The 18,715-nt window shown below is 47.8% G+C and overlaps 1 protein-coding gene across 2 annotated transcripts; it reads left to right on the top strand.

The window, feature by feature from the left end:
- The first annotated feature begins 222 nt into the window (after window positions 1-222).
- On the top strand, window positions 223-17,259 carry RFLNA (refilin A). Of its 2 annotated transcripts, none has more exons than XM_054844962.1 (3): window positions 223-616; window positions 11,872-11,981; window positions 14,167-17,259. In XM_054844962.1, the coding sequence occupies exons 1-3, from the start codon at window positions 614-616 to the stop codon at window positions 14,498-14,500; spliced, it is 447 nt and encodes a 148-aa protein (XP_054700937.1). In that variant the 5' UTR covers window positions 223-613; the 3' UTR covers window positions 14,501-17,259. The 2 variants fall into 2 exon arrangements, with proteins under 2 accessions (XP_054700937.1, XP_054700936.1); XM_054844961.1 differs by having other exon boundaries at window positions 223-823.
- The last annotated feature ends 1,456 nt before the right edge of the window (window positions 17,260-18,715 follow it).

The following is an 18,715-nucleotide window of genomic DNA, read 5'->3' as shown; positions in this document are numbered from 1 at the left end:
GGGGGGCGACGCCCGGGGGGGAGAGGGCGGGCGGCGCCAAACGCGCTCCCTGACTGGAAAGTGCCTGATAATGTGCGGCCGGGGCAGAGCTGGGGGACCGGTGGAAGGGGAGGGCGGTCCCCGGCTCCCCTCCCACCCTCTCCGGATAAATGGGCCGCCGGGAAGCGGCGGGCGGGCGGACGGCGGCAGCTTGTGGACGAGAGCGGCTTGCCCGGCCCCGTTCCCCGCCGCCCCCGTTCCCCGCCGCCCCCAGCGCTCCCTGCCGGCGGGGCCGCCCCAGGGTCTGCCGCACGTAAACGGCCGCATCCCCCGCGGGGCTGGGGCGGGGGGGATCGGGCCTTTCTTCCCTTCCCCGGGGGCCGCCTGACGATCGGGGGGCGGCCGGGCGGGCAGGGCACGGGGGCCGGGTAGAGGGAAGGCGGCCGGGACAGCCCGGTCCGGCTGATGTTGGCTTTCCCCCCCCGCGGCAGGCTCAGCCCGGGCTCCGGCAGGCTGGTGGCGGCGATCGGGACTCAGGGGGGGGCCCCCCGGGCTCCTTTCACCTTCCCTCCCTCCGCGGCGGGCGGCGCTGGAGGATTTTCTCCCGCTGCGGCCCCCTCGCTGCCCCCCAGACATGGTAGGTCACCTACAGCTGCAAGGGATGGACGAGAGTCTGAAGGAGAAGAGCCGGGAAGGCTTGCTGGACAGCCCGGACTCGGGGCTGCCCCCCAGCCCCAGCCCCCCTTTCTACTCCCTCTCGCCTGGCGAGGGCCGAGCAGGGGGCAGCAGCGGCACGGAGCCCCCGGCCCCGGGGCACCGTCGAGAGGCCAAGGACGGCAAAGTGGTAAGAGCCAAACCCTGGATGCTGGGCTCTGTCCTCCCCGGGCCCCAGGGGGGAGAATGGCTGGCCGAGCCCCGGAGTGGGGGGCAGTGAGGAAAGGGCCTGTGCCCGCTGGCTGGGCCACCCCTGGGCTGTGTCCCCCATCGGTGCCCGGCTGCCTGCGCTGGTGGACGAGGGCTCTCCTGGGCTGCTCGTGCCCCATCGCGGCACCAGTCCAGTGTTGGCACTGCCGCTGGTGTGCCCAGGCAGGGGGTTGGCTCAGTGCCGGCTGGGGGTTTTCTGATACGCTCACAGAAGTGTTGGCACTTTGGCTGGGTAAGCTCTAATAATGGTGTGGGAGTAAAACTCAGGTCTGAAACAGGTTCCCCTGCCTACCTTAACAACAGAAAAGTGTAATTGCTTCTCAGCGACACCGTCCTGCCTGGTAGATACAGGTTGGAGCTGCATCCGTCTGGACTGAGGCAGAGGAGTCCGGCTCCTAACTGTGCTTATGCTCTGGCATCCCACATTTGTCTTGTCGGTAGCGCGGAGCCACGTTTGCTGGAGCCCTGGCTGAAAGAGACACGAAACAGTTCGTTAACTCGGGGCAGGGTACTGATGTCTATCCGGGAGTTGGTACAGGAGATGCAGTCTGGGGAAGGTTGTGTGCTGCTGCCATTTGCTGGAGTGAGGTTTTGTGGCAGGAGTCTGCGGGAAAGGTTTCTGCACTGCGTGGCTGAGCAGGGCAGGGTTAGGGGTTTGTAAGCTCAGACAGCTGGCAGGACCAGTGTAGATTTCAGTTAGCCTGACCCAGTGCCAGCGAAGCGGTCGACTGTGGAGTATAGATTTATTATGACTGTTATTCTGCTTTATTTTGTTTGTTTCTATCCCTTAGCTATAAAAACTGTTTTTAAAACACAAAGTTCAGAGCATAAGCAATGGTGGTGGAGGTTCTTAAAGGATGATGAAAGTTCTTCTCCAGGGATCTTTCACATTTTTTTTAAACATATATAAAAGATATTTGTAGGTGTATTCAACACAGTTAATTGGCTTCTATACAGAATAAAACCTCTGCAGCACAAATCTTTCCATGGGAAAAAATTATCTTCCTGGGAATTAGTGACAATTTAAAGACTTCTTCCTGGTAGGTGCACTTTGCAATGACTTCTCACACCGTCATTTACTTTCTCAAGTTCTAAAGCTATTTTAACATATTACTGAAAACTGCCTTTTACTCCTGAACGTGCCAAAACCTTCCCCGTGAACAATGACTCCTCCTCACCAGACTATGGTGGGTAGCGTGTGAAGTGTTAATTATGAAAAATCTCAAACCCGCTAATGCTGCGGTTCCAAATATGGAGCCTTACCTGCAGATGCCTGGGCATGTGTGCCATCTTGATGGGACTGTTTATGTACAAAGAGTTACCCACACACCTCTGATTTGGCAGGATCAGGCTGTTGCTATGTATTTGTAAAATAAAATCTGGGGGAAGGTGAATGAAGGCTTGCTGGACCAGAAAACAGCTGGGGTGGAGGTGTCTGCAAAGCTCTGTAATGGGGATATGACAGCCTCCATTCCAGTAATAAGATAGTTGGCCACCACTCCTCCCAAGAAAGCCCTTATATTTCAAAGATGAAAGAGCATAAGAAAAACCTTATCGAGCTCTTGCGCTGCTAGGTCTGAGAGTTTTAGTGCCTGACTCCTAAGGAAAAAAGTTATTCCTGTGATCTGTGTAAGGCAAAATTAAGTTTTCCAGTTATTTTTCTTATTTTGATCAGAGGAACTTACATTGTAGATGCTTCCAAATTCTATATGACAATTGCAACAGCATGGGTAGCCCTGGGCTCCTGCTGTTAGAGTATGGTTTTCATACATTGTGAATATTTCCATGCCCTTAGTAGGTACAGAATTGCGGAGATCCTAACATTGAAACCAGTTTGTATTTGGAGTGGTGCAGGACTTTGCTCTTTAATGACTGCAAAATAATGAAGTAAATAGGAACTCTCACTCGTATTTGACTGTACAGAAAGCTTAATTTCTTCTCATTTCCACCCTGCAAATACTGTACTTGCAGCTGTTACTAAGAAAGCAGGAAAAATATGGAGAGCATTGCTTGCTTCATACTTCTAAATTTCAGTGTCTAATTAGTTTTAATCTTGCCATTTAACAAGGACTTGCAAATCTATGAGCAATTATGCAATCCATGAATGTGCTTCTGTTTAACTCTACTACTCTGCTGTTCATCAGAGCATGCAGAATTGGCAAATCAATATTGCAGCTATTTGCACACCAAGGCATGCTTTTTTAATAGCCTATTATATTAGTGTTTGTTTTGCTTATAAACGTGACAGAGCCAGGAATGCAGCCTGTACTCTTTGTGTTGTAATACTATAAAACCATATATAAGCTCAGTCACTAATGGCCAAAATTCTAGTATGTACGGTACAATAAATTGCTGTCAGGTGAAGAAAACAACATTCCAGAACTGTGGGAAGTATTTCATACTATTCCTTGCTCCAGACTATCAAAACCACCAATCTGAACCCAGTTGCGTTCTTTTGCAGTCAGTTATTTTTCTCCAACTTCACAAATATATTGAAGAATTTTTCTGCTCTAGGACAGGTCTTCTCATACAGAGTAAAATGAGATTGCATGCCCTTATCGAAGACTTTCTTCTGTGTAAAATCCATGCTCTCCCTGCTTTGTGTTATTAACTGTGACTCTGAAAAAGTAAACTCTCTTCTCTTTAATAAGCATGACTTTGTTTCAAAGACAATGCACCATTTATTCACATTTAACCGGCCAATTTGGCTACAGCTTTGGGATCCAAGAAAATATGAAAGGCAATTTAGGGCCAGAGTCATAAATACCACAAGTTCAACACCATTTGCGTTTTACTTGCAGTGCAGGAGAAATTGACTTTTATTTCTTCAAATAAAGTCCATGTAGGGAATTTGTCAATTATTTTGTGCTTAAGTGCAAATATCCTAATGAAAATAGAAGGTGACTTTTACCTAGTTCTGCCTTTTAAATCTAAAATGTGATTAAATTGATTCTTAGGACTTGGATTACTGAATTCCCTAGACTTTGTGTGTAATGCTGGGCCAAAAAGAACATAAATACGATGAAATAGATCTCTTAATAATGTGCACAAAGAAGCAGTTGCTGGAGGGATAGGGAACAAAATGACATCAAGGTAGCCAGATGTGCTTAGAGTTTTCCCTGTTGTTGTTGCCCTGGGATAGAGTTTTAGGCTAGAAGAACTGCTTTTGGTTTCTGCTGAAGTAAGTGCTTTGCCTTCAATAGCGTAACTCCTAATGGATATCAGGGGAGATCAAGATCACATTCATCTGCAGAACTATCTGTTGTGCCTTCTTGAAGGAGCAGACTTCTTGTTCTTTCCCAACACTGTTGCCACTGCAACAAGTTTCTTTTAATTTGAAAGACTTAAGTTTGTGCATTCAACCTGCTTCCCTGAGCACTGACTTCTGTAGGACTATATCCCAGTAGATCAGCTGTCAGGTGAATGCCCCCACGTAGGGAATTTTTACTTACATTCAGGAGCTGTGTTGGACAGCAGTGTGGTGCCAGAATCAGTCTTGTGTGATGGGAGGAGATTCCAGCTTCATCTCAAGTGCAGAAGAGGAGGAGGATGCCTTGCCCCTTGGTGCAGCCTTCACAAGCGAGGTCTAGGTCAGCATGTATACCAACCCTGTTGGATTTATGGCTGATACTGGAAAAAAAAACCAAAACAACCAAAAAACAGAACACCTCTCAATGACACGCTGCATTTTGAAGAGCCCTTGGGCTATGGAGCCAGCATCTCATCCTATGCTGAAAGAGCTCTCTCCAGCAAGGGGGACTGGGTGGGGAACATGGCCATCAAAGGGTTTCCAGGTAATATGTAACTTCCAGACCTGCTAACACCTACAGTGACAGCACATGTGAGAGAAAGACCCAGCACCCCCAAGCTGAGCCAGCTTGCAGCCTGCACACGAAGCAGGTGCCATGACTCTCCGAGCCCAGCTCTGGGGAAAGCCCCAGGCTTGTGTGGGGAGCGAGGCACCCACCTGGAACAGCAGCAGGGCTTGCCTCAGGGGTTGGCATTTGCAGCCGGGCATCCTGACCCACTTCTGAACCTCTCCCACGGGGCAGGATCCTGCAGGAATTCCCCCTGCGGGGGTTGGTGGTGGTTTCAGTTTCACGGCTGTGTCTGCTGCCTGGCCAAGGCAAAACCCCACCTAGCTGTCCCTTGTCCCCCAGCCCTGTCCGGTTCTGAACACGCACCCGCTCCCTCCTCTTCCTCCTTGGATCAATGCCAGCAGCGAAGGAGAGGGAATGGCTCTGGGCTTCACCTAATCTGCAAACCATGACAGACATCCCTTCTGGGCAGGTCAGGGAAACAGTCGCAGGGTTCTCATCATAACGTGGCTGTATCTAGGGTGGTGTCTTCTAGCTGTTTAATTTCCATCCATTGTGTCCCTGTGAAATGCTGTGGACAATAAGCAAAGCAGCATACATTTCCCACTTGAAATAGAAGAGGGAGATAGGCAGGAAGGATGTAGTTCTTTGAAATAATAAAGCCCTGCTTTCTACCTGAGGTCTGCATTTACTGTTATCACCTCCAAATATAATCTCATCCGGCTCTAGTATAAATTACTTGTAATGTGCAATACGTGAAGATATTCAGAAAATAAATGGTCTGTTAAACAAATATTGCTTATCAGCTAGAGCGGAGAATGTAGATGTGTGTCAAATAACTCAGCCAGATCTTTCATTATAGCTGTAAATAACAGCTGAGTAAAGTGACATTTTCATGGACCTGACATGTTACCATAGAGGGGAAATGTGGTGAGAGATTTGCTTATGCCCTAGCTAAGTTAGGAGCGGGGAATTTGGGAAGCTGTATCCTATTTGTAGCCCTGACGCTTGGAAAACCGTTTCCCCTTACAGTCCCTAGACATCTCATGCCACATCTTCGTGCCTTCCACATAACGACCATAGGAAAAGGAGTCGGTCAGTTCTGGTCCTTCGTGCTCTCTGGGGAAGGGTTTTCGGGGGATTTATTTCAAGTCATGTTCATTGCCTTTCCTTTTTGTTGCTTTGCTGCCTGGAATTTGGAAGGTAAAGACCAGTCAGTATGTTTCAGGCCAGTTTCATGGCACTTTTTTCCTCATCTTTATTTACTATTTGATACCTCTGCTTCCCTTCTTGTAAGTTACCCCAAATAAAAAGTATCTTAACAGGACCCACTGATCCGACATAATTATTAAGGGTAAACCAGCATGATTCTGCCCCCTATCTTTTGTTGCTGTTATTTAGAACTCTGCGATCTAAATACCCCCAGGAACCAGTCCCTGAGATGGCACTCATGGCGGGTACAAAGCAATGATGTTGGGCTGGAGGACACGTGTCTGTCCTAAAGCGAGGGCCTCCCATAATACTTATGCCACCATAAAGGAAGTGCTGTTGGGTAGCTGTAGACTGAATTCCATTAAGCAACCAATTTTATCTGTGTTCATCTACATGCTACTTGAAAAAAGCAGAGTTTAGCTGTCCAGGCTGTTACATGCCTGAAAGGCATCAGAGTTAAGACAGAGGGAAAAATGCAGCCAAACAAGAAAGCACTTCAACTTTTTAATAATACTGTAACCCTTTGCTGGTTGAAACAAATTATGTACTGGAAAGGAAGTAAAAATGATGGCACATTTACTGCTTAATTTTCACCTTGGCTCTGATTTGAGGGCATAAAATGCACGTGTGGAGCTTACTTCTGGATCTTTCCAGTATCTTCCCTTTTGCCTGCTCAACCTTCCTGGAGTACCAGACTCCTCCTCTCCCTGCCTGAAGATTACAGGGTTGTGGTGGCTTTTGCAGAGCTGCATCCGATAAGTAGCAGCAAAGTTCCAATTACTGGGGACAAATTAATCAGCTGTAGGGTTTGTTCTTTGAATAGACAGACCTCAACTGTGGATCACTTGTTGACAGCCTGGTCTAAAGACATGCGGGTTTCTCCTCTTCACCATCAGTGACTCCCATAGTGTGCAACGAGCTTTGCTCCCTGCCAGCCCATCTGTGGTGCAGGGCAATAAAGAAACTCACCTTATTTTTGAAGCGTCTGGAGATCACTGAGTGATTGCTAGAAATGAGCCAGGGATCATAATTTTCTCAAGGGAGCTCAGCAGTCCAGTGTTCCTCTTCTTTCTACCATCACTGTGCAGAAGGAAAAAGAATTGAGTCAGTGTTTTTTTTCACAGGCAGAACATTTTTGGTTTGTTTTTACCTTAAAACAGATGGGAAGGAGCTGGTGTCAAACGCTTGCCAGAAAGCCAGCTTTTGACATGTGTCAAGCCTATAACATTTCAGCCCCAAAGAGAAATCTTTTTGAAAGTTCATATCCCCTGTTCTGTGCTTCCCAACTCCAGGTGAGATGCAGGAGCATATATTTCAGAACATCACTGGAGGTGAAACAAAATGTCATCTGAAGTGCCTTTCAGTTGCTGCTGTGTAAAACCTGTGCTTACTGTTTAGTGACCCTTTCACTCCGTGCAAGCAATTCAGTTGCTGGTTTGGTGAGCAGACTGCAGGGTCTTACAGATGATCTCTATTTTCAGACTGTGCTTTCTAAGTTATTTACATCTTCCATGTGCAGACTTCCAGGTGACTTCAAGGTTTCTGACCTGCAGCAGCAACTCATGGTACTGCTCATGGTAGATAAGTGTGAATCTGTAATGGTCTCTGACGAGTGGTAGAAGTCACTGGCTTTGGCTTGCTGATGTCTGCAATTATCCCAGCTTTCTAAATTAATCAAACCAAGCCTGCAGGTCTGATGTTGATGCTTGTTTACAGCATATGAAATGCATTATGAAATGCCTTTTGTCACCCTTCCCTTCCCAGAGCAAGGTAAAGTATAACCCACAATGGAAATAGTCTCATCCCCGCTCCATCCAGAACTAACTTGGCGAAGACTTAATCCTGCTCTCACCAAATTCGGTGGCAACTTTTTGACTCTGATGTTAGTCATGCATGGCAGAGCCTCTGTTTCTCCATGCACACTGGTATTGTCTCTGCAGCATGTTCTTGTTTCCTGTTCCCTGCTGTGGGACTTGTGATTTCAACAGACAGTGTTTGCCTCCGTGCCCATGCTCTGACTGAGCAGCACCCCCGGCACACAGCGGGCTCTGAAGCCTGTTCCCGTACAAACGCTGGGGGCCAGATGCCCCAGCAACGTTCCTGCTAAGCCACAGGAAGGAGCTCGGCTCCTGCATCCTCATCTCTAGGGATGTTCAGAGCACGCTTAGTGTCAGCATATGTTACCAAGAAGCGTGAAGGTTTATTTGCCTGAAAGCACTGAAATGGCTTCTTTAAAACTGCTTCTTTAAAACTGCACTTCACAGATGTCCTTTGTGGAACTGTTAAGAGATCTGGATTTCTCTTGCATTAATCTAGCAAAGAGGCTCATGGTTACCATCCGTCTGAACTTGTTATTTGGCATTCTAGGAAGCTAGTCTGGATCTGAAAAGCAGCTTAATGCATAACTGTTCGGTTTTACCCAATCTTCACTTGTCCCTGGCCAGTAGAAGTAAAAAAGATACTCCATAGGCTAAACTCACAGTAAGACAGTGAGTAAGTTGGGGTGCCTGTGCGGCTCACACCGGTGCCTCCCAGCCTTTTTTCTGGTTGTCTGAGTTCGCAATTGGTTTTGGCAGCATCTGTTGTTTAGAAGCTGGGATGGAAGAGCTTTCCCAATCCTGTTCTGCCTTTCCACTTTTTGGGGGATTGGTACCAGTGTGTGAAACTGTTTGTTGGTGGCTGTGACTTATTTTACCTGTTACGGGAAACAGCAAACCACCAACTTGCTGGTTACACTCAAAAAGACAACTGTTGCCCTCACCAGCCGAGCTAAGCACTGCAAAGGCTCCCCAGAGGCAGGGCATGGAAGGAGCAGGGTGCGCTGAGCACTCTGGATGCACTTTCTTAGGCTGTGGGATCACACGAAGGAGGGTGGGACTGGGCATGGACTGGGGTGGATGCACTCTGAAAAACATCTTAGTGGTGCTGGAAGAAGCAGTGGTAGTTCAAGGGCCAGGGGCTTTCCCTTCAGAGCCCGTTGCAAACCTGCACCCTGGTCAGCAGCGTTGTCTTTGGGATGGGATATAAAAGCCCAAACCACTTAGAAGGCAGCATTTTTTTGTACTGAGAGTCATGGTTCATTGTAAAAATAGGATATTCAAATATTTTCCAGTAAGAGGTATTTGTACCTTTAGGTCTGCTCTTTATGTTACAGGCCAAGGCCCACCTTTCTGTCCTGTGCAAACTCAGTGTTTCATCTGGGAAGTTGGAAACACTTTTTGCTGAGCTGAGCTTTTCAAAGGGAGGAGCAGAGATGATAATTTTCTCACCTCATCTGCAAGCAGAGACCAGTCTGAGGCCTTTTAGACAAGACTTCTCCTTAAGTGGGCATGGTGTAAAAAGAGGGCTGGTTCTCAGCTGGAGTTCGCCAATGTCAGGTGTGGCCACAGGAGTATGAAGAGAAAGAGAGCAATCTCCTGAAGAGACACATATCCCCAGCCCTTCTTCCTTCACCAGCAATCTGCATCTCTCTGCTGGTGAACCCCCAAAAGGCCAGCTTGCCTGTTGTTTGCAGAACCCATGAATGCATGTGTACATGGTGTTTAACTCCTGCATCCACATGAATCTCTCCTCACGCACAAGATGTCTTTAGAAAGAGCTCTGGCCATGTGCAGACTGTTAAAAGCTGGAGGTCTTGTGAGCTAAGACTTGTCTGATCTAAACAATTCACATTTCAGAAGCAGAGAGCTTTATTTACGACCAGAAAGGCTGCCCTTGCCCTCCCCCGTCAAGAGTGTTGAAAGCAATGAACTTTGCTTTTTGGCCAGTGTTTGGTAGTGAACATATCTTTTTTTCTTCCCCCTCCCCCTCCATACCAATGCAAATACTATGGAACAGAAATATTCAATCGGAAAGAGAGGTTGGCCATTTTGCTTTACAGTTTAACGCAGTAGTAAAGTGCAGGGATATTTCAGCATGGGAAGAGTAAACAGCTTTGTGGCTTTGCAACACAGAATTGAAGGGCTTGGTGAATTCAGATGAAGCAATGACATTATTTTGCCTTAGCCTAAGGTGGAAAGCCCAAGCCACCAGAGAAAACCAAACCTCAGCGAGTGTGAGCTGATGCTGTTACGTGGACTCAGCAGAGCTTTGCCAGTTAACACCAGCTGAGGGGTGACCTGGTGAGCATCTGGGGAGCTGCATGGCACAAGCTGCAGTACCTCTCACCCAGCACTGCCAGTATGAACCGCGTCACAGCTCCAGTGTTCCCTCCTGTACCACCCCACCAGAAGACGCTGGGGAAGGTGGAAGGGAGTGGCGTGGGAAGAGCAGGCCAATACAAGAGCTGTATCTTCAGCTACCGTCAGTGGATTCTGTGAGTCCTGAGATGATCTTACTGACTCACACTCATGAAATACAGCTGTGATTCTAGCACATACAGCCTATGCATGGTGGAAAGTGGAAAACTCCATGAGCTCTTCAGCCATCTAGAGACCTTTCAACCCTGCACAGAGGCTGCAGCCATCTCCTTTAAAGAGACCCTGTATCCCTGTGTGTCATAAATCGCTGCCGACAGAAAAGTGGTGGCAGGGACCAAAACCCACAATGACATTTTTCCAGGAGGGCAGGATTAGTCTTAATTAGCTGCTGGGCTTGGTCCAGACACCAGACAGAGGATCCCTATATGTGGGAACTGATGTTTTAGGGCAGTCCAGTATAGAGAAGTGGGATTACTCATTTTTGTGGTGGGCAGAGGAACCTAGGCTGGACTGTGATGATCTGTCAGAGTAAGTAACTTCAGGGTGTAATTAATCTTAAAAATCCAGTTTCAGTGTCATGAATTGGAGCAGCTCCATTCATTAAGAAGTCCTGGCTTGAAGCTGGTTTCCTGCATTGCAGAGGCCACAAGGTGCCCCAGTGTCACACCCCACACTCAGGTGTGCATGGTTAACTAGAGCATCCCTTGGAGCCTAACAGGCATTTTTGGCATGGAGACTGCAGCAATTGCAAGGCTACTGCTTCCCCCACTGGATTGTTGCAAGGGATACATTATTTTCAGCTTGTGTATATATATATATGTGTGTGTGTGTGTGTGTACATATACACATTTCATTTAAGTAGATATACATCCTTTAAGTCAGCAGACTTAGGCCCTATGTCTGTGTTACAGCAGACTTAGAGCACTTCTCCATGCTGATGCACTTTGTAAGACTTAGTTCATAACAGTGGAGGCAACAACATCAGGGCTAAAGAAAACCCCCAAACAATTGCAATTCTTATGAGAAGCAAGAAAGGAAGAAGGAAAGGGAGGGCTAAATTTCAACAAACAGATAGTGCAGCATGGAGTGCCAGGTCTCTGGGGCAGAGTGACTTACCTGGGTGATGTGCTGGGCAGAGGGAAGTGGAGAGGGTGGTATTGGTGGGTGGAGGGCAGCCCGCTGCGTCGCATCAGCCCTGGGAGCTGGAAGTCAGTCTGTAAATTGAATCAGCCACAGGTGGCAGATCTGAAAGTCAAGGCATCTTAAATGCAAGGCCTGTACGAGGCTTGTCTGCGCGAGGATGGGGGTTAATGGTCCCGTTCTCTGCCAACCACCTTAAGGCTGTTTTTTGGTGACTTGACAGTGATCTTCCCCTTTGAGCTTTCTGTATGGAGAAGAGTGCCTTCCTCGCCGTTAGCCTGGGGCCCTGCTACAAACCCAGAAAAGACAGGGAAGGGGAACTGAATGATGCTCAGTGTGCAAGCAAGGCAAGCTTTGCTTGCATGAAACAAAGTTGGTCCTGATGCTGTCACAGTCACCTGTTCTCATTGCCAAAGAGCCTGTCACCTGCAGTGTCTCCCACAGGACGCAGGAGTTCAGCAAGGTTGGAGGCACCAGTGTCTCCTGCCAGTGCTGAACATGCTGCTGCTGGCTGCTCAGCTCCCAGCCACAGCATATTATGAACCCTGCCAGCCTCATCCGTTGTGTCGCAACACTTGCTGTGCTCTTCTTCCCTGCAGATGCCTTACCTGCTCCTGAACCCATCCGTGCCGGAGATGCGGCCTCGAATGTACCCTGTGTTTTTTGGAGAAAGCATTGAGGTCAGCCCTGAGCCCGTGCAGGAAATCAGGTACAGACGGGATGGGGTTGGTAGGTGGGGATTGCTGTCTTTTTCCTGGTGCTTTTTCTTCTGCAAGGAAGTAAAATGTGTTTACAAATGGGAGTCGTGGTTATTTTGATGGGAAAGGAGGGATGGGTGGGAGAGTGATGCCTCAATTAAAAAGACACTAACAGTAGCAGAGGTGGAAGGGAGGAGGCAAGAACTGGAGGGAGGTTGTAAGAGAAGGCGGCTTTCCTTCCCAGGCCAGCTAAAATCCAAGGCTATGAGAGAAAACCATTACCATCTGTAGGCTCGATGGCCTCCACTAAGTAACCTGATGGTCTTCATCCTGTTCCCTGCTGACTTGTATCCTCAGAACAAGCAACACCCTTATAATTGGCACCCGTTTTTGTTAGCCCTTGCAGCGCAGAAACCAACATTAGACTAGCCCACAGAGACAGAATGATCTCCTCCTCATGAGGAGGTGGTCCCTCAAGCCAGTGATGGAGGTATTCTGACCTCCTGTGGGGCTGGTGCTGCAGCCCATGGATAAACATTGGGCTCTGCTCTTCTTTTGCTCTTTTGCTGGTGTGGAATGTACTCTGCAAACAGCATGGAGCAGTTACACACCGCTTGGGGCAGGGACGGTGGGAGGACTGTATACCCAATTCCCACCCCCTCAACCTATGCAAACCTCTCTCTGCAAATGTACCCCAGTAAATCTCTGCTTGCTGAGGAGCTGCCAACGGGCATGTTTTTATGGTGATTACATCGGAGTCTTGTTTTATGTGTGCTGAATGACTTGCTTACACCCTAGCTGTGCAAAATACATTACAGCAGCTCAGATTACATGCAGTGCACAATCAGTCAACCCCCCTCCGGGTGGAGGTAATGACAAGCACACACCCAGCTTTTAATCTTTTTTACGTGGAGCTGCACATTCCTTGGCTGCTGATTGCTGGAGGAGCGTTTGGGGAGTAGGGAAAAAAAGTGAAAGTCCTGTTGCTCCCTATGGCCAGGGATTCTAGGAAAAGCCCTTTACGTGGCCTGGTTTCCATACATCCCTTCTGGAGGCCAGCAGAGAAGAGGCAGGGCAGTGACATCCCACGTTTTGTGGATTCTTCATCTGATGGCCACTTCCTTTGAGACCAATGGCTTGGATATTGGACAGCCACAGCCCACAGCATCTCTTTGCTTCACCTGCTATTTGACCATTGCTTGGATTTTCTGTAGGCCCCAACAAGCAGCCTCACCTATCGTCCCCCAACTCTGATTTTCGCTAGCTTGGCCATCTTTGTGCCTTGATTGCAGGGCAATATAAACAAAAAAGACAAGCACACACCTTGACAGCTCAACCATGTTTCCACCAAAGATAAAAACCTTGTTTATGGCATTATTTTCCTGCCAAGCCAGAGCTTGCATGGACAACAGGGCCTGTGAAAGCAGCAGCAGGCATGCTGTGTTGGGAAGTAGGTTCCCCCTAACCCCATTGTGACAATCCCATGGCCATGGCCCACCAGCATCATTTATTCAGCCTGGTTACTGGGGCAGTGACACCCCCCCAAGCCTAGCACTAGCAGTAGGGAGTGTGGTGAGACCTACCGTGAGTCAACGACGAGGAGACCTTTCTTCCACAGGGCCCTCAGCATTTCAAGTTGATGCTGCGTGGGTGTGCTTGTTAAAAATGCTCTAGAAAAGGCTGGATTAAGAATTTTCCTGGGATTTCAGGATTTTCCTGCACAGTCCATGGATGAATGTCCACTCCTCAGCCTCTGACCTACCCCAGTTGAGAGATTTTACCACCTCTTGATGTCCTTTGCTAAAAGGGTGTTTGCCTCCAGTGTAGCTCTCAGGGTTGAGCTGAAGCCCCAGTGGGGCCCATGGAGGAAACCAGAGGAAGAAGGGGGTTGCTTGGAGCCTGTGCAACAAGGTCTTTTCTGCCCTGACATGACCAGGCAGGCTTGGTCCTCTGTGCACATGCACTGCAGAAATGCTGAGATGGATTCACAGCAAGGTGGGGTTCCACCAAGATTCACCAGCAGGAAGGAGTCTGCTTGGCCCTCCGACTTGGGTTGTAGGGTTTGCATCTGCCCCAGGGTCTGTGCATTAAGAGGTCATAAACATTGCCAACTCCAAAGGGCTAGAGAAGAGTCCTGCCTGTCTTCTCTCCTTTGCTGCCTGGGTTGTGTTTCTGATACCTTGCTGTCCTCTGTAGGTGCAATTCTGAGGTGAAGTATGACTCTGAGAAGCATTACCGGGATGATATCTTCTACGGCCCCATCCCCACTGTCACCACCTACAGCGAGACAGTTATTGCTGCTCCCAATTGCACCTGGCGGAACTACAAGTCCCAGCTGATCTTTGAGCCCCGCCAGAAGCCACTGAGGTTTCAGAGCACAACCATCATTTTTCCTAAGCGTGCCAAGAACATTTACCGGACCACCCTCAACTACAGCTTGGGTTGTGCCAAGCGTTGGTTTGCTTCCAGCGTGCAGCTGGAACTCTGCGAGGAAACCAGCCCGTGCGTCATCTACAGCGAGACCCTCTGATCCACCCTGCCGCTGGCAACCTTGTGACCTCAAGGAGGTTGTGGCCTTTGCTGGTCTCTGGCTGGGCTCTCATTGATGGCAACTGAATATTAATGGCTGGAGAACACGTCGTCTTGGGTGAGGCTGAACTGGCTGGGAGGAGGCTTGCAGGGCACAGGATGGTTTTGATCAGTGAAAGGCTGGCTTGTATTTTGCGACGTTCCTGACATTCATGATCTGGATTTTATTTTTGTTTTTTTCCAAGCATATCTATTTTTGACTTGTGTTTAGATGAAATCAGGATGACAAAGGACGCTATTACCCTTAGCAGAGTGCTGCCTTCTAAGCTCTGTAGGTCTTGTCTAGCACATAGGTGAGACTCGCTGTAACCTTCAGAGCTATTTCAATCTCTGCAAAGGGAAGACCAACTATGGAGTCAGTGTCCAGCCTGCCCAGCACACACCAAACCAGGTCTCTGAGAGTTTAAATGCAGAGGCAGTGGTTATTTGTTATCAATACATCACATCTTACTCCAACAGCTCGTCTGGGAGATAGCTGCAATATCACACCACTGCAGTAACCTCAGGCCTAACTTACTGGGAGGAGTGGGGATTGTCAGCAAGAAAAAGAGGAAGAAAACAGGTGCACGGTGCTCTTGCTAGCAGCTAGATGTTTACATACCACAGCAAGGCACAGCACAACCAGGAGATGGGAGAAATGCATGGCCACCTCTTCTGTATGCAGGCGAGACAGAGGAAACAATAGCTGAAGGGCTGTTTTCTAAAAGTATCCAAGCAATTTAGGAGCCTGGTGCCCTTTTTCAAAAGCACTGTCAGCCCAAGCATGCCATGCTGTTTGTTGTATCTAACGCCCTATTTACAGGGATCTTTACACACACACAACCCTTTTGACTTTCAGGGTACAGCTGTGTTGCAGCAAGGAGTGTAGTACAGGAAGATGCTGTCTGGCTTCAAAGAAGCCAGTGCAGAAACTCGTGAGCAAGGTTGCTCACCTTCTCAATAGTTTCCATACCTGTGGCATGGACAGCTTCACTGACTGGAGGAGCAGCCAGACTTTCTCGGTGTAGAGCTTGAAGTATTGTAGAGCCCAAATCAGTGCAGGTTTTTCTTAATCAGCCAGGGTGTAGCAATTCAACAGGTACTTCACAAACAGTTGAGCTGTCTCTGCAACAGGATCAAGAAACATAGAGCAGGAGTCACTGCAACCATCCTAAGGTAAACCATTCGCCACTCGTGAATCACATCTCCTGGTATCTCTTCACTTTAGTAGCTTGCAGAAAATCTGCAAGAGTGTGGATTCCTACAAACATAAACTTTGAAAAATGGCATGGAATTGTCTCCAGAAATCTTACCAAGAATTTTTGCATGCTGCTCAGAAGAGCCCAGACTTAGAAAATAACCACACAGCTCCGGAAATTAATTTCCAGCTTTCCCTCTTCTAAACTTTCCATTTTGTTCCTGACTTGCTGTGAGTCTGATTGAGTTATTTCAGAACACAACTGAGCAGCCAAGTCAGAAAACCTATTAACAATGTCAACAAGACGTAGCTGATTGCTCAGAACAGTTGACGCACAAGCCCACAGAGATTAAAAAAAAAAAATCTGACAATCTTAAAAAAAAGTAAAAATTAAATAGTGACTTTTAAAGATACTTTTTCCGTCACTTTCAAAAGGCAATTGGTAAATGTGACCAGGATTGTGACCTTTATGAAACAGAGTTCTCTTGTTTAAAATGAAGCACAATTTTTCCACCAGAGGTAAATATAAGGTCTTTATATACAAACTTAAATCCTGACAGCTGAAGCATCAGCCGTACTGAAAGATGTGTGCTATGGCAGTGATGAACTCTGCCTCTCTGGGAATTAGGACTTGGTTGGGAGAAATCTCTCAAAGGATTTCCAAGGCTTCCACCTACTGTTGAATTCTTTTCAGCAACACAGAGACAAGGATTATATTTGTCATTGGTCAGATTTTTACTGTCACTGACTGTCAGCATCAGAACCTGGAAAAGCAACATCTGCCTCTGAAGGGATTATTATGCCTGAAGCAACCCTTCTCCCCAGAGCTTCCAGCAAACATGAGTGCTGCGGAGTTAGCTTAGACAGCAGGGCAGCTGAAGCTAGGATGAATAAGGTGCCGGTGCAATGCAAGGTGGTGATTGACCATCTTGAGGTCTATCCCATTTTGCCAAGTGCTGGTGAGTGAGCCTTGTGGAAATACTCATCTGCTTTCCTGGGTACATCGTGAAGGCTCTGGAGTGCTCTTTCCATGCACCTGTGAGAGTCTGTAGCAAAGGGGGTAGGTTTCTGAGCTGAGGAATGGTGTATCCAGGTTCAAAAGCAAGGCCAATACTCACACCCAGGAGATCCCTGCATGATGACAGATTAGATTGCAGGCACCTCTACTGAGCAAGCATGGATACAGGCTGACCTCCAAGCCGAAGGGATGCCAGAGACTCCTTGTTCTGACCAGGCATCAGGCTTTTCTCCTGTTAACAGTTGGATTATTCTCCTGCTGCAAGCACAAAGCTGCAGTTTTTGATCACGCTGGTCTCTGAGCAGGACAGGTTTTCCCCAGAAAATCTTTTATCATGGCCAGCTGCAGGCTTCTGCCCACTTTGTCCACTGTTAGTTCTGCATCCCAAGTGTTGGCTGCAACAGGAAAAAAAAGAATTTTAAAAAAGCCAGAAAACTGATGTGTGAATAGGAATCCAGTGGAGAGACCTGAACCACAGCCTGGTCTTTGACCATGCAGGGACAGGGGCTGCTAAGGCAAAGTCTCACAGGTCAGTGTGACCCCCGGGAGGGTGCAATGGGGGGCTGCATCCTTGGCACTGTAGGGTCCCCACATGTCCAGGCCAGGCCTCTTTGAAGCTTCATGCTTTGTTTTCTCTGCAAATAGACTAGAAATGATCTAACATGCTCCTGCTCCGTTAAGCTTAAGAGACTTTTCTGGTTTTGCCATATCAGGAAATAAAAGCCAGCCGGCAGCTTGGGTTTCTTGGCTGCCGAACACAGTTTGAGCCATGTAGCTATGGACAGGCCATGGTGGGCTACCACCCTGGACCTCATCCAAGCTGTGACATTGCCAAGTGCCTGAGATCTGTAGAAATCTTTGAAAAATAGCTTCTTATATGGTGTCTCCCATGGGCCCATCACAAGCTGCTTTTTCTTCTCAGTGAAAGCTGGTGTTGGAAAGGGACTTTGTTTTTTCCTGAGCACAAGGAAACCACAGTGGGTCAGGATTTCACCCTCATGTGGGCGCGTATCCCACCCTGCCTGCTCCCTCTCTGTCCCTAGGGCTCCTGTCCCTGTGGCTGGGTTAGGCAGTGATAGAAGAGCCAAAGTTCATCTTGCTCACAACTGGAAAAGCAATGACCTTTTTTTTTTTTTCCTTAAACACCAGAAACTGAACTTTGTGTGTTGCCAATTAAGAATCGCTCCCAGCAGCCAAGTGCCTTACCCGTAGTATGTTTGTACATCTAAAAGGAATGATTAGTCCCACGAGAGAGGTGTTTTTCTTTTAAATAGAGCGTTATTCATCTCAACCAACAGATCTTTGTTCATGTATATTTTCTCAAAGATACAAATGGTAAATTTAGACCATGGAAATGCTGCTTAGAAAGGTGAGTTTCCTTGAGCAGCTGGGACTGTGGCTACATGATTTCTCCCCAGGATCTTAATGTGCTGGTTGCCTGCAGTCCTGTAAGCCTGATAGGTAAAGTCAGACTCTACCTTCAGGAATTATTTTCTGTCAATAATTACTTTTGAGATCAGAAACTTTCTCAGAAGGCATCTGTTTTGGGAAGGGGAAAGTTTTTTTTTTTCAGTATGGAGAGTCACTATCTGTCTCAAAGGTGCGGGATTTCCCCTTCATCCCCTTCATTCCTGTGATTGTTTTGCCCCTGAATGCAACAGAGTGTGCTTGTGTCTGGTCTGCCTGCATTGCTGTCATTGCATTGGGGGCCAGAAAGAGGGAACCCTAACTAAATATTGACCTTTCAGACTCTGTGGAATACCTTGCACAAAACGCAGAGAGCAACTTTGACCAAACCAGTTTACTGCTTCTTTAAATTTTTTTTCTTTTTCTTTTTTTTTTTTTTTTACTTTCTAAGCCAGCTCTACTTTTCTCAATGTGAAATACAGACAGATTTGCACCCTAGGTGCATACTTTCTGGGAATGATGTTGGGTGTTGATAGCAGTGTTTGAGTGAGCTG

This window comes from Grus americana, chromosome 16 (assembly GCF_028858705.1).
Source record: "Grus americana isolate bGruAme1 chromosome 16, bGruAme1.mat, whole genome shotgun sequence".
In the NCBI taxonomy this organism is placed as follows: domain Eukaryota; kingdom Metazoa; phylum Chordata; class Aves; order Gruiformes; family Gruidae; genus Grus; species Grus americana.
The sequence above is the reverse complement of the archived record's forward strand: the minus strand, read 5'-3'. Positions and strand labels throughout refer to the sequence as shown.